Raw genomic sequence first — 27,276 nt, 5'->3', positions numbered from 1 at the left:
TTGTTATGAAAAGTAGTGGCTTACTGAGTTTCAGTATTCATATAAATAAACATTATTCACATTCTGTAAGAACCCTTTTAAATTATATATAATTAGTTGTTTTCACAGTGATGCTAGAATTCAGTTATCATATCTATTATATACATGATATTTAATATAGTGAATCACTGATGGGATTTTTTAAAGAGAAAATAGAATCCAAAAATAAATTACATTTTATCAAAAGAATAGTTATAAACTTAAAATGGTTTTCATTCCCTTTCACAGGGCTTAAAGATCAGGTTGATTGCAGAAGTAAAAAGATACTATTAACATGCCTAGTTTCTAATAACTATGTCTATATAATCTTTTCAAAAGCTCTGAAGGAAAAGAAATCCAAATAGTCTCTTTTATTACAAAACAATTTTCACATAATCAAATTACTGTATTTTTTTGCAACATAGCAATTTTATATAGCATCTAGTCCAATAACAAAGCAGGTATTTTATTATTAAAGCAACAGTTGCAACTCGTAATTTAATGTTGCATTCATTTTTCTCTCATTGGGAAAAATTACCGTACTTTCACTTAACTGCTTTCTTAAAAAAATGTTCTGATTCAGGTTTACCTAAAGTAGACACAATTCTTGATGTTTAACAATTTAGCTACACTATGAAGTACACAAAAACTAACTAACACTTTGACTTTCTGCATTTTGGAGTTATAAGCAGTAGGCCGATCTATTTTCCATTAATCTGTGAGTGTATCAAATTGGCAGCATATTTAAGGCTCTTTAAAATATTCAAATTGCCACTTTTAGAGTGTAATTACTTCCACATTCACCACAATACGTGGCAGTCACACTTCTAGAGCTCTTCTTCTGCCCACAATTTGTTGTATCAGTCACTGAAAAAATGTAGGCTGGCTTGATGGAAAATAGATTTGTTTTGCAGCTTTCTTCTGGCATCTGTTTTTTTCACAATTTTATAAAATTGCAATTGAGAAGGACTAAAACTGGATTTTATTTACTTTTTGTCTAAACACATTATAATGTTTGAATTAACGGACATGCAAAATATTCTTTTTCTAACTGAGGATGAATAAACCAAATAAAAACCAAACCACTGCAAACCATGCAATGTTTGCATTCTGGAGATAGGTACTTCAGAATTTACAAATTGCTCAATTCAAAGAAATCAGAAAGCATGTTACACCTCATATGGTTCCAGATAATGGGTCTGATTTTCACCTTCTTAGCACTCAAATGACAGCAGAGGCTCAGAAATCTGGTAGAACTCAGTTCTACTGGAATCCTGCCTGGTTTGGGGCCCCACTCTGTTTGTGGTCAGGTCTAGGATAGGCATCTGAAGCTCCTGACCTAATCAGACAGGAGCTTCATTTGTGTATGGGACCCCGCTGTCAACCTGCCACAATGCACCTTTTCCAATGTCGGGTCTGTCAGCGCTGGGCAGACCTGACAGGCAGCAGCAGGCGACCCAATTAAACTCATTAGCATCTAGTTGACAGATCATTAACAGGCTTTTTTAACTTACCTTTTCACTTTAACTTCATGGCCACGGGAACCACGCTGTTCGGGGACCACGGCTGTCAACCTGAGGCGGGAGTTCAGTGGCCATTGCTCCAGCTGATTACTTGACAGCTTCAAATGTACAGTAAAAGCTCCCACCTGACAGATCATCACTTTCCTCAGCCATAAGCTGTTTCTCAGTCCATTTCCAGCACAGATTCTGCAGGCTTTCCACTTTCCACCCACTCTTACATCATTGGAAGAACTCTCTCACCATTGAAAGAATGCTTCTGTCATCTCTACTTCACCTACCATCTGTTCCATCAACATGGGTGCCCTTTATACTCTCTCACCTTGGTCCTCAGAATCCCACCATGATCAGCCCCAACACCAGCAGCACCAGGCACACCAGCAGCACCAAAACAAAACCAACCTTCTCCGCAATCACATGATGCTGCACAGGACAGAGAGCATCAGCACCCGAGCATATTACTGCCCAGGAGGCCAGGGATGGCCTCACCATGGCCAAATTTACTTCACTTGTCGCTGTACACCCTGGCTGCCACATGATACGCCAAGTTGGCACCACTCCACACCAACACCATAAAGCATCCCTACAATGTTCAAGCCATTCCTTTCACACTCACCACCATTGCGGGGGTACCGTTATGTCTCACCATTCACTGAAACTTACTAAGCCACTTCCAAAGGTGCACATAAATCTGTCCAAGAACGGAGTGTTGAAAATAAAGGTTTCAATGTTTGACACCACATTAACAGAAATTTTATATGAACAGTGGATAAAAGACCCAAGTGGCTACCCTTGCGTGCTATTAGTTGGTATGATGGCACTAGGATGAGGGCGAGTGTGAGGGGTGGCTACTGAGATAGGGATGTGATAATGTAGATAGAGTGAGGGATGGGTGGACGTGCAAGTTAAGTTGGTGTGAATAAGGATGTACAGGAGTAGGGTAGGGAAGGCAGAGCGATGGGGATGTGATTGAGTGTGGATGAGGTTGAGTGTGGCTTTGCAGTAAAGTTTTGTGATCTAATGAGATCATTGAAAGGTTTGCACCACTGCACCCAGGTCCTCCTGATGACATCCCTGCTACCTCCTCTGCAATGTGCATCCAGGCTGTGTTGGTCTCCTGGAGAGGCGTCTTCCGCCCATCAGAATGGAAGAGGACCTCCCTGTGTGCTCTTGGCTCCCCCCATAAGCATATGGCGGGAGTCATGGGAGAATCTGGGTGCAGCCCTGCACCTCTGTGCAGTCATTGTCAGTGTTTGTAGCACTTCAATGCTGTAGAACACTAACAGCACAAATGTTAAAAGAAAGTTGGCCATGGTCCCTTTAAGGAAACCGGCTGATGACGCGTCATGGATGACGTCACCAGACCCGCTTCCTCTAATTGGCCTGGGAAATGCGCTGGGCGGGCTTAACAAGCCCCATCAACATAAATTCATTTTCCTGAGCGGGATGGAGCCAGCAGCGGGGTCGGGACCCGCCACCAAACATCGCCTGCCCTGGACCCGCTGAGGAAAGGAAAATCTCAGACTTAACTCTTCAATCTGGTAAGCCACTTCTTATACCCCTGATCCTTCAGCCTTGGCAAAGGTTACTGATGGGTTCAGATGCCTTTTAATGCTCTCTAGAAGCTTTCTATTGTCCCTATCCCTTTAAATTTTACTTACACAGAATTTTCCTCCCCTACCACTGGAGTTATTCCTAGACCTATCTGAGTTTGCATCTGGAGTTGTGAATAATTATGCAAATATGGTTAGACCAGAAAATTGGGTGTTATTTACATGTGGGATTCAGGCAAGTCTTAAAACAGTGCAAACCAAATTATAACTATTTTACAGTCCACTTGAAGACAAAATCAGCCGCCTGTTCATTCTTGAAAACTGTGCATTTTTATCATGGCCGGTCAATCTGCAGCACCAGTTTTATGCTCACGTGGCAAGTTGAAAATCTACCCCAATGAATTTAATCAGTTATAATAACAGACATTACTGTATTCAATTTCTGAAAATCAAATAATTCTCCTGAAACTAGATGTTTGTAAATGCACTGAGAGATTTTAGTGCCAATGATTCATTTCAATTCAGACATAGTTCAACTATCCAACAGCAATTTGTGACTATATAGTGCATTTAATGTATAAAATGCTCCAATGTGCTTCACAGAGCAGAAAAGGGCACCAAGCTGACGACAAGGGTTAAGGTAAATGACGTAAAGCATTATTTAAAAGGATGTGAAAGAAAGAACTTGCATTTATATAGCACCTTTCATGACTACAGGACATCCTAAACTGCTTTACAGCCAATGAAGTACTTTTTAAGTGTAGTCACTGTTGTAATGTAGGAAATGCAGCAGCTAATTTGTGCACAGCAAGGTCCCACAAACAGCAATGAAATAAATGGCCAGATCATCTGTTTCAGGTGTAGGTTGAGGGGAAAATGTTGACCAAGAAACTGGGAGGCATCCTCTGCTCTTCTTTGAATACTGCTGTTGGATCGTTTAAATCCACCTGAGAGGGCAGATGGGGCCTTGGGTTAACATCTAATCTGAAAAATGGCACCTCCAACAGTGCAGCACTCCCTCGGTACTGCACTGAAGTGTCAGCCTAGATTATGTGCTTAAGTCTTTGGAGTGGGTAACACAACCTTCTGACTCAGAGGCGAGAGTGGTACCACTGAACTAAGGCTGACACGAGGCTGAGGAGAGAAGTAACAAGGTGAAGGGATGTAGAGAGGGAGTTTTCGAGCGTGTGCACCAGATGGCTAAAGCCCTCCATTGACGGTACAGCGGAGGGGAAGAGGATGTATGGCGGGCCAGAGTCAGAGGACTGAAGGTCATGTGCTGGGATATAGGACTGGAGGAGGTCAGGGCGATGAGGTGGGGAGAGGTGGGGCCTGGTAAATAAGAATAAGGTTCTTGAATTGGTTCCCTGGGATAGGGAACCAATGAACATTAGCAAAGATGGGAGGGTAATTGGCGAATGGGACTTAGTGTGGGACCGGATGGCAGTGGAATTTAACCAAATTGTAATTTGTAAAGGGTGAAGCTTTAGAGGTCGGCAAGGGGGGTGTTAAAGAAGTCAAGTCTGGAGGTAAGAAAGTGTAGAGGTGTTTAACTGGAATTAACAAAAAAGCATTTATTGTTCAAAATATTCTGCAAAATTTTTCTTCTAATTTTTCACCAACTTAGGTCTTTACACTGTGCTAACCCACTTTGATAAGGATGGTTTGATCTGTGACATCGCGATAGTCACCATGTCAATACTTCATCTGGATCAATCCATCAGGAGCTTCAACAACCCTGCTTGGCCAGTTTTCTCTCCTGACTCTGTTGACTGCTGAGACTGGTAAACTCACTGTCAAGGGACATGTGAATGAAATATCAGTCAGTAATGGTATTTGAACTCAGTTACCTTATTTCAGAATATAATCCTTTAGCATTATAGTTGCTGAATCACTTCCAAGACAGTCAGTAGAAATCTGTTCTTTTCACCACTGCATGATAATATTGTTATTAGTTCAAAGTTGTGCTAAAGCCAATCAACTTGATTCTATATACAAAACCTTGAACAACAATATGCTAAGAAGAGCGCACAGGCCATCAAAACATAAGCAAATGTTGCTTTTTCCAAAATAAAATGTCATAAATTTGTAAACAAAATAAATTATATTGGCAGAAATGCTAATTGTTTTCAAATCATGTACTTTCCAGTGAATCTCAGTATAAATCCAAAATATGAATCAGGAACAGTCACTTTCCCCCTTTCCCTTGTCCCCTATATCCCTGTGCCTTAGCCCTTAATCCCCATCTCTCTCTCGTTTCTCAGTCAATTTCTCCTCTGACTTCGCCAAGCTCAGCTTGGCCAAGAGACCACTTCCTGCTCCCATGACCCCATTGCCACTAAACTGCTGACCACTGAACTTCCTCTCCTGGTCCCCATGCTGACACTGTAAATAGCTCCCTGTCCTCATTATTTCAAAACAGCCATCAACACCCTTTTCCTCAAAAAGCCAACACTCAACTCCTCTGCCCTTGCAGACTGCCCCATCTTCAACCTTCTTTTCCTCTCCAAATTCCTTGACTGTGTTGTCAGTTCACAAATCCATACTCTTCTCATCTGCCACTCCGTATTTGAATATCTCCAATCAAGTTTCCAGTTATCTAGCTCATCCTTTCATAGTATTCTTCCATGTGCTTCATCCTACTGAAATAGTAATGTGTTTGAGATACCTGTTGCATTTTTTAAATAGAAAATTACCTGATAATCTTTATTAATCTTGTACTGCATAAATAACATATTTCTTGTCTTTTCAAGTTCCTGAACGGTTTCTGCATGCGTTGCCTGGAGCTCTCGCATAGAGTACTCCAAATCTTTATTAATGTTGTCCTCCACTTTCTCCAGAAATTCAAGATTTCCATTCTTCTGAAGCTTACGAACCTACAACAAAGGTAAAAGTGCATGACTGAAGTAAAGCCTTCCCTTCCAGTGCAGCTTTCTCCAACTCACTACAAACACAAAAATCTACAATATAGTTGGCTAAGTGCAAAATAGTGTACAGAAAGGTTAGTTCCAGCTGGATTTGTTGATGTGTATTTTTGCTTTTCATGGCTAAACAGCATTTGTGGTTTGCCCCAGTAATTTTGTGTCACCACCAGGTTATAATTCTGTCCTGCTCTTCAAAGTCCAAAATATGCTGCAGTACTTGCCTCCCAAAAGACAAACTCTCAACATTATTAATAAATATATATATATTTATGCACATATTTCTGGGTGTGGATTAATTAACCTTTGTTATAAAAATGAAATATTAACACAGTCTAAACTTCATATTACTCTTCACTGACTTTACTCTCCCTGATCTTTCTGACATTTTCATATGTTTGAGTAAGCTACATTAGCCACTTGAAGGTTCACCAATGAATTAGCCTCTTGAAATGGTCGTCTCTCCAATCAGGGCATATAAGGGTCAGATTGTTATTAGACCACAAAGCACGCATGAATTGGAAGAGGGATCAACTTCTTTACATTACCTTTATGAGCATCAGTGCTTCGCTGAGTTCAGCTACATCAATATCACTCTCCTGAAATTAAAATAGTCAATAAAGGGCATTATTAAATGGAAATGAATAATACAGGGATAACTGAAAATGACATAGTAGATTCTCACCAAATATGACATTTGGTTTGAATATCATGAATAAATAAGCTATCACATTTTTACATTCTTTTTTCCGATGCATAAAGCTGGTGTACTTACGCCATGCATAAAACATTTCAAGCCTTCCATTGTCACATTCTGGCACATATAAATTCAGTTCAGGTAAGTATCTTACTTTGGTGAAGAACTTCATACGATCCTTTAGTTCATCCAGCTGTTGCTTGTGTTCCAGATAGTGCAGCTGTAGTTCTTTGTTCTCCTGGGAGAGTCGCTCATTTTGTTCTGACATTCATCATACAATAAATGGAAACAATAGAAAAGCAAACTCAGACAACAATGTGTTAAAATAAAAATGTAACAAAGACAGTGTTAAAACAGTGTATCCAAGAGAAACATGCAGGAAACACAGTTGTTGTCCTGAACAATTTATGCTCTCTATAATTCCTTTTAAAATACTGGGAGAAAATTTCCTCTGTGTGCTATCTGTAACAAAATAGTAAAACTGTTCTTTAGAAACAAGTTTACAAATATCATTTAGAAAAAAAATCTTCCCCCATGATTGTACAGCAATTTGCCACTTGTTAAGATAAGTAATTGGAATGTTCTTAGACACTGTAAATGACAACAGTGATTTTAGGGATAAGCACTTTCTACCTCTAATACCTGGTCATAAACATTTTTTTTGGAAAGGCTGTGAAATGACGTTATCTTGATTTACAGTCTACCTAAAATGAGATCATAATTACAAAACCTTCTTGTATCATACAAGAGGTAAACTAAAATATTACTTTGTGAAATAGCAGATTTTTTTTGAACATAAGAAAGTATGACACATTCATTCCACAGACCATGTATAATCTACCCTATTATGGACTCTATCCCATCATTAGTATTCTTCTGAACATATTCGCTGGAAGTTTCAACTTCAGAGGGAGTGTAAAATGGGCGATATTGGATTGGCCGCTCTTTATACAGCCTGCTCGATTTTCCTTTCCATTGAAGACAGAGGAAAGGAAAATCAGGTGGGTTGTATAATGGGCAGCTGGTCCGATATTGCCTGTTTTACACCCATGCTGAAGCCTAAAGTTCCACCCATGGTGCTCAAAATGGCCAAATTTAAGCAGTGTGGCCTGTGAACATGGCAAACATATAATCTAGGCACTGAAGTATTTGCTTGGCATGAATTTCCAACTAAAAATATTAATTGATTCCAAATGGAAAGTGGCTTGGCTCCCTTGATTTTGGTTCACTAATCAGGCATTCGCTGATGTGGAATCAATGCATTCTCACCAGATGCGCAAGTCAAAAATTGAGTTTTCCAACATTATGACTTCTGTCCTCATGAAAGCAAGAAAAATAATGCTTTATTTAAAATTGAAGACATCTTATTCCAAAGAGTCATTATTTGATATTTTAGTAAACATTTTAAAATACTTTACACAGGTTTATGAATCACAAACAATGTTCCCTCTAATTTCTTCTGGTGCTGAGCAGCCCCTTTAGGGGGCTGCGCAGGCCATTCAAAATACCGTGCATGTGCGGTTTTTACATTGAAAAGCCAGCAAGCTGGCTGTGCGGGTTCCCTGGAGCACTGCGCAGCCATGCAGCTTAAAGAAAACGTTGATCACAAATTAATTCCAATCTTAATGCCTGATGCAACTTGTCAATAACAGATGAATAGATAATATGGGGTAGAAATTGGACTTTGTTACACCCGTTTTCAGGCATAAAACGGGCATAACAAGGCCCAATTTCGGGGACCAATGTCCTGCGCCCCATGGACGCCTGAAAAATATCTGCCACAAAATTGAGTCGTGCCATTTTTCAGGCATCCCTGACGGCTGCCTAAAAGGCGTTAGGCCCCTTACATGCGTAAATAAGGGATCATATGAATTTCTACCCATATAGATAACTAACAGAAATAACAAACAGCTGCATTTGGGGAAACTGTATATAAATTTACTCATACCCTTGAAAATAATTTTAACATCTGTTAAACATATTAAAAATAAAAATAATTAAAGCTTTAGAATATGAACTAATACATTTTATAGCAGTTATTATATCGTATCTGCTGTTATTTAAAATGTTCATCTAATCAATCCTTAAATCCCTGTAAATATAAAAAAAACGATGACAATTGCAGTTATTTTGTTAATAAAAGTATCATTCCTATCTAGTGCAATTTCTGTGGAGTCTGCATTTTAGTTTTGTACCCACTTCCTTTACAGACTTTTTTATTTAAAGAATAATATATCATAATTGTTCTGCAGAGACACTACAATTAAAAACATGATACAACTGCAGGGTATTATTTTGCTTACAGTGTAATTCTGGAAAGTTCTAACATCTTACAGATGCTCATTTCTTAACCCTTTTTAGTCCATACTATTAAGACCTGAACATTCCAAAATTGTAGGAATTTTGTATTGTAATGGCCATTATGAAGGAATTGCCTATTTGATACATTTCACTTCACAACTTTTAGCGTTTGAGGAGAAAGAACCATGGTAGATGTTAATAAATCTAATACGTTTCTGATTCACGTCAGAATATTATACTGTGTGTGTTTTGGGGCAAAAATTGTTTTTCACGCTCTGAAACTGATGGCCAAATATTATGGTTTCCTTTAATGTTTTTGATTTCACTTTTGTTCAGATAGTGCTAAAGTCACTACTATTACTAGGTGACTGTTTACAGTACAGGTAGAACATCCCGAATCCGGCAACCTTGGGACCGAGGCTGCGCCAGTTTTTTCTGGACTTCGGGACGTGTTTTTGATGTCTGAAGTCCGGAAACGCCCGATCCCAGGTTGCGATATTTCCGGACTTCGGACATCAGAAACACGTGCCGAGTCCGGAAATGTCTGGGCCCAGGTTACGGTTTTTGGTAAGCCTCCCTCAGGATGTCCGGATTCCGAACCCCCGCCACCAATCGCCCGTGTCCGGATTCTGGAACTCCGGATTTGGGACACTCAATCTGTATTACACACAAGCAAAAAGGACGCTGTCCAAAGTGACCACTTGAAGAAGAAGCTTGCTAAAGCTTGTAGATATTTCAGTATGTATGTCAGTTTAACTACCTCTTAATGAACAAACTATATCCACTACAGCTTAAATTTTTAATCTCTGTTTGGAGGACTGAGTTTTGGTTGGAGTGATTATGATACTTTGTTATGCTTACAGGTCCTCTGATATGTTAAATTTGCTCTGCTTCCATTCTGGTCTCACAAATACAAGCTGACTATGTGCTTTAGAGCCATTTTAGTCACGAAGAATAATGTCAACTTTTATAAAATATAATAAATAATTACAATTTTCATACTATCAGGCTGTGGATATTTTATTTGCAAATAGGACTACAGAATAGTTAGATTTTTAACCTATTTTATTTTGTTATGCAAATAGGACTACAGAATAGTTAGATTTTTAACCTATTATAGTTTGTTATGACATCTTTATACCTTAAATATAATTCTGTTCAATTTTAACTATTAAGCACATATTGCTTGCTTATGCAACATCTTTTTATCAGGATAGAGGGTTCAATATGATGTTTTTGCCATGTTATGCAGACTCCAAAAGCCAATATAGCAATAAATATGCTTTAAAATGGGATAAAGATAACATGGATGTCTTTCAAACCTTATTTAATGGCAGCTTTCCAAAAAAGGGAGTGTAATTTAACTTAATTTTACACCATATATTTTGGTATACTTTACCATCTGCACTAATTAAATTGCAATTTATGTGACAGAGTAAATTATTTTTGATTTTACAACCTAAATCTCAGTGATGAACCTAATAATTTCCCAGGACATATTTTATTTGGAAAAGAACCGGGATAAGTGGATACAAACTAGAGACTAATGGTATTGCTACAAGAAAGCATATCTATATTTAATTCCTATTATTAAACTTTCCAAGAGCAGAGGAGCGAGTTACACTCAAACTTTACACCAATATCATTTCATATAACACACTTAAAAATAAGGGTGCAACTTATAAAAATAAATAGTAAAAAATGGCTGAGAGGTCCTGCCTAGACTTATACATGATAATGGCTGTGGATAACAAACAAGTAATTTTGCCAGTTCGAAGCCAATCTTTGTAGCTGTTTTCATTACTATATTAAATTCATGCAAACCAATCAACAGATCTGTAGTACTCTTGTGAACCACTAGGAGTGCCATCACTGTAACCAATTGCAATGCACAAAACAAGCCATGTAAAATTAAATAGAAAATGTTAATTGCTTTTTTTGTGTTAATTTGTTCATCAGGGTGAGGGATTGACTATGCAAAGGAACAAAATAATTTCCATTTCACCAACAGATCGCTAAAACTCACAAAAAAGACAAGACTTCTAACCCAACAATTTGGTGTGACCCTGCCCCCTAACAAGAAACAAAACAAAATATGACCAATATGAAGGAATTACCTATTTGATACATTTTACATAAAAGCTTTTAATGATTAAGGAGAAAGAACCATGGTAGATGTTATTAAATCTAATAGGTTTTTGGAGCAGTCTGGCATCTCAAGCTTGTCATAGTTGGTGCAGCTGACTCCTAACTACTGTAGAAAGTCACAATTTCTAGTCCTAGGCCTGCTCATCACTCAAACTTAATTAAATTTTGGTGAGCTCTGTCAACTCTTGACCAGGCTATTGGATGAAGCACTGCCCTGTTATAAGCCAGCACTTTATGTTGTGCTTGTAGCAGATGCCCATCTCGTGAACTGAAAGGCCAACAAAGACCCACGCCACCATTTGCCTGGCTGTAATTAACTTTCAACTGTGCAAATTTTTTCAATTTAGCAAGTGGCATAGTTGGGGTGAAAATGACGGGTAACATTTAAAAAAGAAAATTAAATATGGTTTTTAATGTCACCTATCATTTGTATTATTCAAAAGAGTACATATGTAATACATTTTAAAACCACAGGCCCCCTTTTCACAATTCAAAATGTTTACCAATTTGAGGCCAGCAATTTTACCATCAAACATTTTTGCCACAAACTGTCTGGTGCTCCTTAATTATCAATAAAGAAATGGTTCTACATAAAGGTTGTGAAGTACTGACAGTCAGAAGCTGTTTGGGATGAAAATTTAAATGGTTTGTAATTATATAAGAATGAATGTGCAAGTTACAAAATAGACAGAGAGTTAAGTCAACGGAGTCCCTGATTGCGACTTGTCACACTTGCTGAATAACATTTGTGCAGACAACCATTAAGGACAGCATCAGGCTGGGCTGTGATGACCCACACCTCACCATAATCCAACAGCAAGCTGACACTCCCTGCCTAAACTCACATGTGAAGAATAGATACTTGATTGAAATACCACAGGATCAAGAGCGGCATTTGCCTTGTGGGGGCGCTATGCATTTTAATAGACAATGATACTAAATACTACCTACTTAATCTTGTGTCCGAATCCACATACGTACGATCGTGAAAAGCCATGCTTGCAATAGGTCATATAAAAATACTTGACAAAATGATCAGGGATCAGCTATTACCATTTCATAGGTGTCCTTTCAGTGGATCTGCTTGGGGCCTCTGATCGGCTCGGGGGCCCCATGCAATTGCACGGGTCCTAACACTGCCTCTGCACAGGGCGGCTAGCACCCATGGAACCATACAACTGCATAAATCACTACCTGTAAAAATGGAGGGCAGAAAAATGGAAGGAAAGTCGAGCCACTCAAATTTGTGTCTAAGAAATTAGCTGGTGTAGGAATTGTAAGTTTTATTCTTGTATTCTTATAATGGACTGCATACTATGATTCCATAGTGTATCACCCGCTCACATATAGTTTGCATTACTGCTGCAATTGAAATTATTTACGATGCCAAGCAGATGTAACCAAAAAAAACCCTGAAATTTAATCACCATTGTGGTATGTATTCATGAATGCAGATTCTGCAGGCTTCATTTATTTTACAAGCCAAGATACCTCTTTCTAGTTTTATTTTGTCCAAGATGTCATTTTTGTCAGCCAGGTCGGATTTTAGTGCGGTCTCGAGCTGTGCAATCTGTAGTTTCAGCTGCTGTTCCTTCAACTTCCACTGTTGTTCGTGGGTCATGTCGAAAGCACTGTAACCAAACATGTGGCATGTGAAGAACTATTGGAAGTAATCCTCCACAGAGAATAATAATTTAAACAAAAAAGCCTTAGTGGCACAGAGACTGCTGTCATCATGTCTCAGGAATTAAGCAAACATATGCTGGTCTGCTGCTGTTGAAACCAAGGCGCCTTGCTCAGGCTGCGGTTAAATCACATGAAAGGGTTTGTGGGATGAGCAAAGGCACTGGCCTTAATTTAGAGATCCATAGCCAGAAAAAACCTGGCATCACTTGGATCTGCAGGACAAGGAAAGGAATTCAGCTACATACTCCAGTGGCATACATAGATCCAAATTATCCAGCAACAGGGGACGGACAAAACCAATCTTTCCGCATACAAACCCCAATATTCCCTCAATATAAATAACCCAAACTACCCACCTGATCTCTTTTTAGGGGCTTGTGGAGGATGTAGTACTAAAAACCAGCTGTTGGTTGAAAGGAAATGAAACCACAAAGCACCAGTGTTTGTTATGCCTGAAACGTTGTGGCCCATAGAACGATTATTGTGCATGTACAATGTGGCCATTTGTCCCACTAAGAAAGATGGCAGAAACCAAGGAGTATTGTTTAAAGGAAACTGTTTTATGGCATGCACTTAGAAAGAAAAAGGTGCTTCTACAGAGGAGTTAAATAGGAAACTAGAAATGATCAAAGGGAGCACAAGTACAAAACTATATATATATTTAAAGGAGTTATATTAATCAGTAGGAATGATTAATAAGAAGTAGAATTTAAAAAAAATATCCCCTCTCCTGCATCAATGAGTTACTTGAATGAGAAAAATCAGTGTGATACCAGTTAACATGAGATAGGGAGACCAATTAAGAAAGTTGAAAATTAAATTATGCTTTTGGACTCCAAAATAGACTCCATCATGAGAAAAACAGAAAAATGAGGTTTAGAAGAGCACACAGATGCAACAGTAAGCACCACAAAAATGTCAGTCTCTGAAAGCAACATTTCATAGATAAGTCCCTTCTTAACTGTGTAAGTGGTTTCAACTGGCAAAAACCAAGTAAATCATTTTATATTAAAATTAAAGGAGAACTGTACTCCAGTCAAGAAGGGTACATAGTTTTAAAGTTTACTTGCAAACAAAATGTTTGAGCAAGTATTCTGAATTATATGCTGCTATGTTACAGTGAACTTCATTCAGCATGTAACTGAAATTCTCACCCACGGGAGAGTCCATTTTTGTTCTCTTTTACTACATTCTGGATTATTGTGGTTGTCTTGAGCTTTGTAGCTATAACTATCCACAGAATTCGGACTACAAATATGACACATTTGCCATTTTCCATCAAGACCTAAAATGTTGTTAAACATTATGTAGTGCAAACTATCTCCCTCATAATGCATTGTGGGAAAGGAGCACAATACCATTCCCCTGGTGGTGTGTAAAATGCAACTGCACAAGGTATATTTCGCCAACTGTCAGCAGTACGTGATTCAGAACAAAGAAAATGGTTTTGTTTATGCATAGAAGGTTGAAATTATTTTTAAAATATAGTTAAATTGTCTTTTAACTAAAAGAGCTTAGTTTGCTTTGATACTTCCACTTATTTTAAAAAGGTACAAAGCTATAAATGGTTCAACTGCACAAATCCTTACATTTAGTACTAAATGGTGTGCAATATAAAATAAGCAAGAAATTGCAACGTTATCGAAAAACATTGCAATCTTAGAACAAATGGCTTTGTGATGTTACAACTGCATTTAGAAGTATAAAAATTGCATGAGTTCAAAAATTATGTATAAATTTCTCAACTCAGTTTTTATTGATGTTTGAGTGGCCTGTCGTTTTTGTGGTAGAGCATTCAAATGCTAGTATGATAGCAAAATGCTAGCCCCAGTTTAAAGTCCCACAGTTCTGATTTGAATTTGTCTAATGTCAGGTTTTGCTTTTTTGCATCCAGACCACCAGATATCACCGAGGGAAATGATTGGCATGTCCAGTTTCACAGCACACCTCCTGCTTAGTGATCATGAAGCATTATGGAGGGTAGTTATGGAGAATCTCACAACCCAGACTATCATTACCTTCATTCCTGGAAGAGAAGGCGTAGTCACTGGATGACAGCAGTAAAGAGGGGAAGGGGAATAACTGGGGGAGTATTAATAGGAACATGGGAGCATAGGAACAGGAGTAGGCCATTTAGCCCATCAAGCCGGTTCTGCCATTCTAATAGATCATGGCTGATTTGTACCTCAACTTCATTTACCTGCCTTTTCTCCATATCACTTGATAGCCTTACCTAGCAAACATCTATTGATGTTAGACTTTAAAATATTTCAATTGGCCCAGTATCCACAGCCTTATGGGGGAGAGAGTTCCAGATTTCTACTACACTTTGTGTAATAAAATGCTTCCAGATTTCACTCCTAAATGGCCTAACTCTAACTTTAAGAATATGTCCCTTGTTCTGGATTCTCCCAATAGAGGATGTCTTGTTTTGCACACTTTGTACAAAAATAATAAATTGCAGGACAACAGAGTATTACAGTTTAAACTCTTTTAATGAAGCATCAGGTCTGTGCTTACTCATATCAGTACAGCACCGTGTGGACAAGATGGAGTTAGGACCCTGGGTCCTCCAAAACAATAGCAGTCCTTACAGATGCCTGCAGGCCAATGACAACTCAGCATGTGATCACATGTGAATATAATAGGTATTCCTTACAGATGCCTGCGGGCCAATGATAAATCAATATGCAAATGTTACATCCCCTTTCTTTTAAAAGAAAAATGTTATGCATTACATTTGAACCATTCTTCTACATAATGTTCTCAGTAGCATCAACATATAAGTAAACTCAACATTTAACTAGCACTGAAAACATCTCAACGTTTCAATAACGATGTACAGTTTTTTTTCAGAGCAGCGATCCGCCTTCACCCTTTGACAGTTCACAAGTCAAGGATAACTCTAGGCTTGACCTCTCGTCCCGACCTTGTGTGGTATGGAACTGAGCATGCTCCTGAATCGGTCAACAAATCAGGTTCAGGTTTAGGTTCAGGTAAGTATGATGTGTTTTGTGTATTGCTCTGTTCAGCACACTCTGTTGCACTGATCCTCTCGTCGGAATGACGGTGTTGTTCCTTGGTGTTCAGGAGGTGCCTGCGATTGCGGCGGTACACCTGTCCTTCTGGGGTGCGGACGTGATACGATCGCTCAGTGTCAGCTGGCTGGATGACGACTGCTGGCTTCCAGTAGTCATGCTCCTGGATTCTGCCGGATTCTCCATTGTGCAGCGGCGGCAGTAGTCTAGCTGACCTGTCATAGTATCTCTTTTGGTGTTGCTCTCTCTGTACATGTTTTGCATGCACTTGCTTGCAACTGACGTTGTTCCATGTGAACAGATCCGTTGCCACGACCTGCCAGGGCCTGTCTGGGATACGGTGAGGTATCATGGGCTCTTTGACATTTGATGGGCGGTGTTCTAGACAAATGGAACATTTTCCGACAATGTCCTCAATGTGTTTGCACATTCCGGGCCAAAACATAATGTCACGTGCTCTTTGTTTGCATTTTTCCATGCCCATATGTCCAGCATGAATTTTTGTCAACATCTCTTCTCTGAGACTGGTAGGAATGATGATTTTCTCCCCTTTGAAGATGATTCCGTTGATTTATGACAGTTCGTCTCTGTAGTTCCAGAATTCAGATATGCTCTGAGGGCATTTCCTCCTTTCCTCAGGCTATCCTTCATGTATGACTTTGCTCAGCAGTGTGAGTTGTGCATCTTTCTCTGCTCCTGCTCGGATCTCCTTCAGTTTTGAGTCACTCACAGGTAAGCTGTTGCACACCATGTGCACCTGCACATCCATGCCTTCATTGAGGCTGCTATCCCGGTAGCTAAGAGACTTTCTGGAGAGCGTGTCTGCGACAGGAATGTCTTTGCCTGGATGGTGAATGATTGTGAAGTCATACTTCTGCAGCTGAAGGATCATTCTCTGTAGCCTTGGTGGGGCTGCGGCTAGTGGTTTCCTCACGATTGACTCGAGGGGCTTGTGGTCGGATTCCACAATGACTTGTCGGCCATAGATGTACTGGTGGAAACGCTTACATCCAAACAGAATTGCATATAGCTCTTTCTCGATTTGAGCATAGTTGATTTCACTGTCTGAGAGAGATCTGGAAGCGTAGCCGATGGGCTTTCCTTCTTGCAGTAATACTGCACCTAGTCCGTACTTTGACGCGTCCACTTGTAGTCTGAGCTCTTTGTTGGGGTCGAAGTAGGCAAGAACTGGTCCTGGTTCTCTGGTGATTAGGTCTTTCATTTTCTGAAATGCTGTGTCATGTTGTTTGTCCCACAGGAACTCATTGGATTGTTTGAGCAACTGACGCATGGGTGCGTTGATTTCAGAGAGGCTCGGGGCAAACTTGGCTAAGTAGTTAACCATGCCTAGTACTGTCTCTAGCTCTGCGCGGTTCTTCGGCGGCTCCATCTTCTTGATGGCGGAGATTTTCTCTGGATCCGGCTTAATGCCATCAGTTGAGAGGCGATGCCCGAAATAACTGATCTCGGTGGATCCGATTATGCTTTTCTCGGGGTTGAGCCGGATACCTGTCTCCCGTGATCTTTGTAGCATCGCACGGAGGTTCCTGTCATGTTCCTCTCTATTCCTGCCATAGATGAGGATGTCGTCTACAATTGCGACTACTCCATCGAGGCCTTCATAGGTTTCGTCGATCTTCCGCTGGAATTCGTCCTGAGCTGAGCTAAGACCAAATGGTAAATGCAGAAATCGATAGCATCCAAATGGTGTGTTGAACATTGTTAGCTTAGATGGACGATAGCAAAATACTGCAGATGTTGGAAATCCGAAATAACAACAGAAAATGCTGGAAAAACTCAGCAAGTCAGGCAACATCCGTGGAGAGAAATTTGAGTTGACGTTTCGGGTTTGACCCTTCTTCAAAACTGGAGAGAAAAGGAACTAGATCGAAGGCAGGGCTGCGATCGGACAAAAGAATAAAAGAACCAAAAGAAGTAAAAGAGATTAGAAGCTAGACGAGATGGTAATAGGCTGTGATTAGGTGTAAAGTGTACTGGCAGGGCAAAAGATAGCTGCCAGGTGTGAGAGAGAAACAAAAGGAAAGGGGGGGGGGCGGAAAGGAAAGGAGTGGAAAAATATAAGTGAAAATGAAATAGGGGCCGAGGTTATGATCTGAAATTGTTGAACTCGATATTGAGACCGGAAGGCTGCAGAGTGCCTAATCGGAAGATGAGGTGCTGTTCCTCGAGTTTACGTTGAGCTTCCGTGGAACAGTACAAGAGGCCAAGGACGGTGAGGTCCGAGTGGGAATGGAGCGGTGAATTGAAATGACAGGCGACCGGAAGCTCGGGGTCACCCTTACGGACTGAACGGAGGTGTTCCGCAAAGCGGTCACCCAATCTGCGTTTGGTCTCCCCAATGTAGAGGAGACCGCATCGTGAGCAGCGAATACAGTATACTAGATTGCGAGAAGTACAAGTAAATCGCTGTTTCACCTGGAAGGGGTGTTTGGGGCCCTGGACAGTGGGGAGGGGGGAGGTATAGGGGCAGGTGTTACATCTCCTCCGCTTGCACGGGAAGGTGCCAGGCGAAGGGGAAGGGCTGTTTGGGGTGATAGAGGAGTGGACTAGGGTGTCTCGGAGAGAGCGGTCCCTGCGGAATGCTGAAAGGGGAGGGGAGGGGAAGATACGTTTGGTGGTGGGATCACTTTGGAGGTAGCGGAAATGCCGGAGGATGATCCGTTGAATGTGGAGGCTGGTGGGGTGAAAGGTGAGGACAAGGGGAACCCTATCGTGGTTCCGGGAGGGAGGGGCAGGGGTGAGGGCAGAGGTGCGGGAGATAGAACTGACACGGTCGAGGGCAGTGTCAACCACGGTAGAGGGGAATCCTCGGTTGCGGAAAAAGGAAGACATGTCTGAAGCACTGGTGTGGAAGGTGGCATCGTCGGAGCAGATACGGCGGAGGCGGAGAAACTGGGAGAATGGAATAGAGTCCTTACAGGAAGCGGGGTGGGAGGAAGTGTAGTCCAGGTAGCTGTGGGAGTCAGTGGGCTTGTAGTAAATATTGGTCGATAACCTATCCCCAGAGATGGAGACGGAGAAGTCGAGGAAGGGAAGGGAAGAGTCAGAGATGGACCATGTGAAGGTGAGGGAAGGGTGGAAATTGGAGGCAAAGTGAATGAAATTGTCAAGTTCGGGGCGAGAGCAGGAAACGGCACCGATACAGTCATCAATGTATCGGAAAAAGAGGTGAGGGAGGGGACCCGAGTAGGACTGGAACAAAGATTGTTCCACATAGCCCACGAAAAGGCAGGCATAGCTAGGACCCATGCGGGTACCCATGGCAACACCTTTGATTTGGAGGAAATGAGTGGAGTTAAAGGAGAAGTTGTTCAATGTGAGAACAAGTTCAGCCAGGCGGAGGAGGGTCGTGGTGGATGGGGACTGGTCGGGCCTCTGTTCGAGGAAGAAGCGGAGTGCCCTCAGGCCATCCGGGTGGGGGATGGAGGTGTAGAGGGATTGTACGTCCATGGTGAAAAGGAAGCGGTTGGGGCCAGGAAACTGGAAACTGTTAAAGTGGCGGAGGGCGTCCGAAGAGTCGCGGATGTAGGTGGGAAGAGACTGGACAAGGGGAGAAAAGATAGAGTCAAGATAGGAAGAGATAAGTTCCGTAGGGCAAGAACAGGCTGAAACGATGGGTCTACCAGGGCAGTCCTGTTTGTGGATCTTGGGAAGGAGGTAGAAGCGGGCTGTGCGGGGTTGGGGAACTATGAGGTTGGTGGCAGCGGGGGGAAGATCTCCAGAGGAGATGAGGTCAGTGACAGTCTTGGAAACGGTGGTTTGATGTTCGGTAGTGGGGTCATGGTCCAGGTGGAGGTAGGAGCAGGTGTCGGAGAGTTGGCGTTCAGCTTCCGCTAGGTAGAGGTCAGTACGCCAAACAACAACAGCACCACCCTTGTCAGCGGGTTTAATGACAATGTCAGGGTTGGATCTAAGAGAATGGAGTGCTGCAAGTTCAGAGGGAGGTAGGTTGGAGTGAGTGAGGGGAGCAGAGAAATGGAGACGGCCGATGTCACGGCGGCAGTTAGCGATGAAAAGATCTAGAGAGGGTAAGAGGCCAGGGGGAGGGGTCCAGGTAGAATGGGAATTCTGCAAGCGGGAGAAAGGGTCAGTTGTGCGGGGGGAGGACTCCTGGCCAAAGAAGTGGGCACGGAGACGAAGGCGGCGGAAAAAGAGCTCAGCATCGTGCCGAGCTCGAAATTCATTGAGGTGGGGGCGTAAGGGGATGAAGCTCAGGCCTTTGCTGAGGACTGATCGTTCAGGGTCAGAGAGTGGAAGGTCAGAGGGGATAGTGAACACACGGCAGGGGGTGAGATTGGGAGAAGGGGGGTCAGAGGAAAGTGAAGGGGAAGAAGGTTCCGGAGGGGCGTTGGTGTCCAAGAGTTGATGAAGCTTGCGATCCTTGACATCGGAAAGGAAGAAGAAAAGTTTTTTGTTGAGGCGTCGGATGAGTCGAAGGATGAAGTGGAACTGAGGACCCGGACAGCTTTGAGATAGAGTGCGCCGGTGTTGCTGAAGAGAGAAGTCGAGTGTGTTCATGGGATGACTCTTCCGTGAGCTTGATAGTCCAGTATCCTGATCGTGCGTCCATTACACTGAAGTAACGTGCTCCCACTAGCTTGGGTGTGATGTCATCTAGCGTTGGTAGAGGGTAGTGAGGGCGTTTGATAGCCTTCTTCAAATCTCTGGGGTCGAGACAGACTCTGAGCTTGCCTGTACGTGGTTTCTCAACCACTACTAACGCGTTGACCCACTCTGTCGGTTCTGTTTCCCGGACGATGATTTCTGTATTCGCCATGCTCTGCAGCTCCTCCGTCAGGCGACTACGTAGAGCAAGGGGTATCCTTCTCGGTGGGCAAACCACAGGGGTTGCTGCTGGGTCAAGGTGAATAGTGCATTCACCTGGGAATAGTCCGATTCCTTTGAAAACGTCAGCAAACTCCTCCATGACTGTCTGCTTCTCAACTGGTGCTGTCAATGATAGCACTAGCTTGACGAGGTCCATGTCTAAACATGCCTTTAGACCTAGCACTGGAGGTGCTTGAGTGTCAATAATGTAAAAGTCCAACATCATGTCGCTTTCTTTGTACTTGCATTTCATCACGCATGTGCCTTTTACATTGAGCTGCTCACCTCCATAGCCGGTCAGTCTGCGTGAGGTGGGCTGTAGCTCACACTCATCCTTCAAGCTGTGATACTCACTCAGAGGAATTACGTTAACCTGAGATCCAGTGTCTAGTTTAAACTTAAGCTCTTTGCCCTGTTTTCCTATCTGAATATCGGCATAGGCTTGCTCAGTCTCTGAAATCTGTTTTTTCTGTGACACAGAATCAATAAACAGTTCCTCTGCATTTGGCTCTCTATCTGGCATTTGGCTGTCACTCACTGTGTGTACTGCTGTTCCAAAAACAGTCTTGCAAACTTTAGCAAAGTGGTTCCGTTTACCACATTTAGTACATTGCCTTCCTTTGGCAGGGCAGTACTCCTTTTCTCCATGCCAGTTGTTTCCACAATATCCACAGTTTTTGAAGCGTTTTATGTCTGTGTCGCCCATTTTTAGAACTCTCGCTATTCTTTCTGTTCTGAAACACGCTCTCTGGGCGGTGTTCTTTGGTGTGTATCTATTAACTGCGTGCACTGTCTGTTCACTCGAGCTGCTCGTGGCGCCGGTTATGGTTTTCAACTGTGCTTGGGCTATCTCGTGCGATCTAGCTATGTCTATAGCTTTGTCCAGCGTTAGCCCGGACCCAACATTCAAAAGTTTTTCTCTCACTTTAGCTGAATGTATTCCAAACACGATGCGGTCTCTGACCATCTCATCTTTATCTGCATATGCACAGTCTTTTACCAGCAGTTTTAACTCAGTCACGAACTGTTCAAACGACTCACTAGCTCCTTGTACTTTCTCCTGAAACTTGTACCTAGCGAATATCGTATTTGTCTTGGGCATCACATATTCTTCAAAACGGTCAAAATAACTTTTCAGTACCTTTGCTTCATCTGCGGTGAGAGACCATGTGTTAAAAATGTCTCTCCCTTTTTCTCCGATCCATAGGAATAGGTAGCTGCATCTTTCTTCCTCCTCTTTTCTTTTCAACGGACCCGAGAACATTAACTCCACGTGTTGCTTGAACTTGCACCATTCTCTATGTAAGTTCAAAGATTCCCAATTCATTCGAGGTAAGGGAGCTCCAACGATGTCCATTTCAAATCCCTGTTCTGACACCATGTCTTGTTTTGCACACTTTGTACAAAAATAATAAATTGCAGGACAACAGAGTATTACAGTTTAAACTCTTTTAATGAAGCATCAGGTCTGTGCTTACTCATATCAGTACCGTGTGTACAAGATGGAGTTAGGACCCTGGGTCCTCCAAAATAATAGCAGTCCTTACAGATGCTTGCAGGCCAATGACAACTCAGCATGTGATCACATGTGAATATAATAGGTATTCCTTACAGATGCCTGTGGGCCAATGATAAATCAATATGCAAATGTTACAGAGGATATAGTGGGCTCGATTTTCATCGGGCCATTGAGGCAGGATTGGAGGCATGTGGGGGGTTAACATTGCAAAAACTGGCGGGCGGGCCCAACCCCGCCTCCAAGCAATTTTCATTAAATTGTGTCTACTGGTCCCGTCTCCGTCCCGCCTCCAAGAGGCGGGATAGGCCGTTAAGGCCCTTAACAAGCACTAAATTGTGTCTATAATGCCTATTTGATGGCCTTGGTGATTTTAACCCTTTTCCGACGTGAAGCACGCTTGTTCTGAAACACGACGGTGAAACCTGGCGGTAGCACAACTACATTACTGACTATTAGCTGCAGCTCTACCATTAAATAGGTTATTTGATCAGCCATTATTTGCAGGTGGCAGGACTTTGTTGTCTCAGGTCTGGGGGAACTTTTGGAAGGCATAACCACAGCTGTGGAAGTTTGGAGCCTGACACCCATCTCCAGTGTGGCCTCCTGGGAAACCCCTCTCGCCACCTTCACTGAGCGCTTCCTCAACTGAGGCATATACCAAGTAATCCTAAGCCCTCAATGTGGAAGTGCCATTCGCGAAATAACACACGCCACAACTACAGCCATCAGATTTTTTATTTACAGTAATCATCTGATGGCTTTTTAACATAAAACATCAAATTTCACCCAAGTGACTACCCTTGTGTCTATTTCTGCAGTATCTTTCTCTTACGCGTGCTCCTACGTGGTGCTTCCCCTGTGGCTTCAGCAGATGCGGAGGCCCCTTGCTCACTTTCTTGCTCCTCCTGTCTTGACACCTTTGGCGGGCGTCCTCTGGGGTTGCGAACCAATGAGGGCTCGTCAACAGTTTGCTGCTCCTGCGGCTGTGCAGGGGTTGAGACGCCAATCTCAGATGGGTGTGGACTCTGGTGGGGTTCTGACCGAGGGCTCTGCAGTGGCATGGAAGTGTGAGCGCTTGGAGAGGAGCCCCCACTTCCTTGATGTCTGCCACCAACTTCCCTCTCATGGGTCAGGTCCCCCTCAGCGCTTGCAAATGGCTTGAGAGCACCTTGCTGCACATCAGGGGGGCCATGGGGACCCGTATCTGCACTGGCAGTCCTACTCAGAAGGACTTCCATGAAGGTCTGGTTTCTCTGTTCAATAGATGACCATCGCTCCTCCAGAGATGTCATTCTATTCAGAACACTCACCATGTTTTCTGCACTCTGGCGACTTATCACCTCCATGGAGGTTGCCATCCTTTCCATGGTGATGCGTTCATGCGCCAATGACTCCACAAAGGCTCTGCTCATGTTCGCAATGGACTCCTCCATTCGCTCCACACTCGCAGCGACCCTGGAGACAAAACCTTCCAGAGACTCCTGCATCTGTTCCTGGAGTTCCAGCACCGCTGATCTTATGGATGGACCCAGAGGCAGAGGGTCGACATGCAGCTGAGCCGAGCTGGCAGAGTCCTGCGTCCTCTGACTAGGATTCTCCACTGCTGTCACTGTCTCCACAATCTGCTGATGCTCACTTGTGAGCTGTGATACACCAGGTGACAACACTACTCTATCTCGCGATGGTCCCACCGAGGCGTGAGTGTCTGCGCTGGTGCTGGGTGTGCTGAATTCTGCTGACGCTGCACCCTCAGAGGTTGCAGCTTCCTCTGAGGAGTCTGGATGCTCAGGCTCTTCCTCCTGGCTAGTGGGGATGAGTGCTTGCGATGATCCTGTGGGGGAGTAAAGGAAAGAGTCAGAGATGTGATGCCAAGGTGACATGCACATTGCATATTGCAGATGATCATAAGTCAATCTGTTAGAGCTTCAGAATCATTATCAGCGACTCATGCAATGTCATTGAGAGAGATGGAAAACTATTCTGTCACCAGCTTGCTGTGATGCACCCTTCTGTCTGTCCCCCACTTGCGCATCGTCCTCCACTCCCACGATCTCCAGGACCGCATCCTCCCAGCGGTGAGGTGGCCTACTGAGGGTGGCCCTCCTCCTGCCCTCGCTCTTTCTCTTATTGTGAGCTCTCTTTTCCTGCAATGAGGGAGACAAGTGGAGGTTGAGTGAGAATGAAAGAGTGAGTGTAGAGAATCCATAGCATAGATGCTTAGAAGGAGACAAAGATGGAGTGAGGTGGCAAGACCAAGGGCCCTCCCGGTGTGTTGTCAGTTGTTTTCATAGCATCAGAGTGATAGGGAGTGTGAGGGCTGCATAGTCGAATAGTTAGGTGAATGTGACCATAGAGAGAGAGGGAATGGGTAAGGGTGCATGGATGTCAGTGTCAAGTGGGATGTGGAGGAAGAGATTGCTAAAGCTGAGTGCTGGTGAGGAGAGGCAATGGGGATCAGATTGAGGGTGATGGGAAATTCATACTCACTTTTCCAGTATGCTGAAGGTCATGAAATCTCTTCCTGAACTGAAGCCAGGTTCTGCGGGTTACTGACAAAGAGTTGACCTCCTCTGCCACCTGGATCCACACAGCCTTGGTCTGCTGGGGAGGCTTCTTCCTCCCTGAAGAAGGGAAGAGCACCTCTTTATGTGCTCTTGCTCCCTCCACTAAAGCCTGCAGGGCAACGTCATCGAAGCGGGGTGCAGACCTAAGTCTCTGGCTGGCCATTCTTCCTGCAGGTGCCTCTCACTGCAAAGGCCAAAAGGTTGTCAGTCTGCAGAAGAAGCAAGGCTTGTTGTGGACCTTAAATGCAGCAGCAATGATGACGTCATCGGAGGTGACTTTCAGACTGGAAAAACTCATTGGCCATGGGTTCCCACACGTTGGAACTCAATTGGCCAATTAAGTTAAAATCGCATCATTCTCCCACATCGATTTAGAATCGGGTGACTAACACGAAATGCGGATTACACGACCCCAGCCCTCCCCAGTATCAAAATCCAGCCCAGTGTTTCTATATCTACCCTATCGAATCCTTTTATCATTTTATAAACACCTCATTTAGATCATCCCCTCAACCTACTAAACTTGAAGGAATACAAACCAAGTTTATGCAACCGGTCCACATAATTTAACCCTTTAAGGCCTGGTATAATTCTGGTGCATCTGCACTGCACCTCCTTCAAAGCCATATATCTTTCCTGAGGTGCGGTGCCCAAAACTGAACGCAGTGTTCCAGATGGGATCTGATTAAGGCTCTGGAGAACTGAAGCATCACTTCCTCTCTTTTGTACTCAACACCCTTGAAATAAAGGACAGCATTCCATTAGCCTTTTTGTTTGATTTTTGTACTTGTGCATGAACATTTGGTGACTTTAGAGAATAGTAAATACACAGGCCCTGAAATTCCATGGAGGTTCTACCAGTCCCGTGCCATAATTGTGCTGGGAGACTAATGGAACCCCCAGAAGAATCAGTGTAAAAGGCCGTTTATCCCGTTTCCCTGAGGATTCTCAACAGAGTTATGGTGGGAGTTTGGAAGAACCCAACATGGAGTGGCATTTCAGAGCCACAGTCAACAGATATATTAAACCAGATATTACAAATGACAGAAATGTGTACAGAAATAGTAGCAACACAGTGATATAACTGAACCTTGTGCTATTAAGTGAAACTGGACATATAAGTACCAGGGAAAGGGTTCAACGAAGGTATGTATGGACACACACCATATTCATGAAAACAAGATAAATAATACATGAAAGGAATTAAAACTGTACAATGGGGTACCTGTTATATAATTTGTCATAATTTTCCTTCAAAAGATCTCTTTCCTTTTGTAAATCTTTGACTCTCTCTTGCAGCTGATCAAAAAAAAGGAAATGAATTACAAAGCAACACAATATTAATTAGATAGGAAAACTGAATTCAATCCTGTACACTTCTATTACTACTGCCATATTGTACATTTCTCTCACTTTAATTTTTTACCCCTTTGAAGCTCCATTTGTAGACCTGTCTTGTACAATTACAGTTTTGTAGAGTGATCTACTTTTAATGAAATTAGGTTATGGTGGGTTTCCCATGAAGTCGCTCTGAGTGATTTGGAAAATATAGCAGAAGTTTGTGAGACAGTTTTCAACATGCCGCCCTATTGTGTCCAAAGCAGTTGTATTAAAATCAGAGATGGTAATGAAATGGTTCTACATTGGACAAAACTGATAAAATCAATGCCCCTTCAGATTAGATTTTCAAAGTGACCCAACTATGTGATTTACCAGATTCTGACTCTATAAAATATCAAATAATAGAGGGGGAATTAAAAACTGTGCTCCAATTTCTAGGTTTGGATTATGGTTACGAACCACTTCAACTTTGTTCTTGTGGTTTAAGACGTTGTTTGAATCCAGAGAATGAATTAGACCCTTGTAATGTCTTCCTCAATATCCATTAATTCACATAATGCTCACTATCTTCTGACTAGTAATATTTATTTTCAATGAAAAAAAGCAACAAAAAAACCCTACCTCTTCAGTTGCTTTTTGAGAAAACGAGGTTGAAGATAGCTGGTTTTCAAGACAAAGACACTTAGAACGTTCTTCTTTCAGCTGTGCATTCAGTTCATCAACTTTATTCATTAAAGCATCATGACTGGCTTTCATGGTTCTCTGGTTCTGTAAGACAATACATCTTCAATAACGGCATAGTCATTGTACATTACAAACTTAGTCTGTACGCATGCACAGTTTACCTTACAATTAATGAAGTTAGATATTTTGCATGTACTGTTAATGAATACCTTCCACCTGAGGCACAAAACAAAAAACAGTGTTTCTTTCTCCTAAATTTTGCATTTTCTTTTGCATGGGATGCTCAAATAAAAGAGAATGCATTCAATTCTAGCATGAAACCAATGTTATAAAAGTTTCAGCAGCTGAGGAAAGAACTTGGACCCCAACCTTCTTTATACAGAAACTGCTGAAAAATTCAATCTTTTTAAAAATCAATAAAAAAAAAAGTTTTGAAAG

The 27,276-nt window shown here is 42.3% G+C and overlaps 1 protein-coding gene across 9 annotated transcripts in view; it reads right to left on the bottom strand.

Moving 5' to 3' along the window:
* rpgrip1l (RPGRIP1 like) overlaps positions 1–27,276 on the bottom strand; it is a 253,367-nt gene that overhangs the window by 151,939 nt on the left and 74,152 nt on the right. For all 9 annotated transcript variants that reach the window (XM_085991423.1, XM_085991424.1, XM_085991415.1 and 6 more), the window contains exons 8-13: positions 26,776–26,922; positions 26,039–26,112; positions 12,650–12,789; positions 6,864–6,970; positions 6,561–6,611; positions 5,788–5,967 (exon numbers count right to left, since the gene is read on the bottom strand). In XM_085991423.1, coding sequence (XP_085847549.1) covers positions 5,788–5,967; positions 6,561–6,611; positions 6,864–6,970; positions 12,650–12,789; positions 26,039–26,112; positions 26,776–26,922 — 699 coding nt within the window. The remainder of the gene's footprint in view (positions 1–5,787; positions 5,968–6,560; positions 6,612–6,863; positions 6,971–12,649; positions 12,790–26,038; positions 26,113–26,775; positions 26,923–27,276) is intronic.

Source organism: Somniosus microcephalus, chromosome 6 (assembly GCF_052327205.1).
Source record: "Somniosus microcephalus isolate GS21.2 chromosome 6, FLI_Smic_1.0, whole genome shotgun sequence".
In the NCBI taxonomy this organism is placed as follows: Eukaryota; Metazoa; Chordata; class Chondrichthyes; order Squaliformes; family Somniosidae; genus Somniosus; species Somniosus microcephalus.
This window is presented reverse-complemented; position numbering and strand designations above follow the sequence as displayed.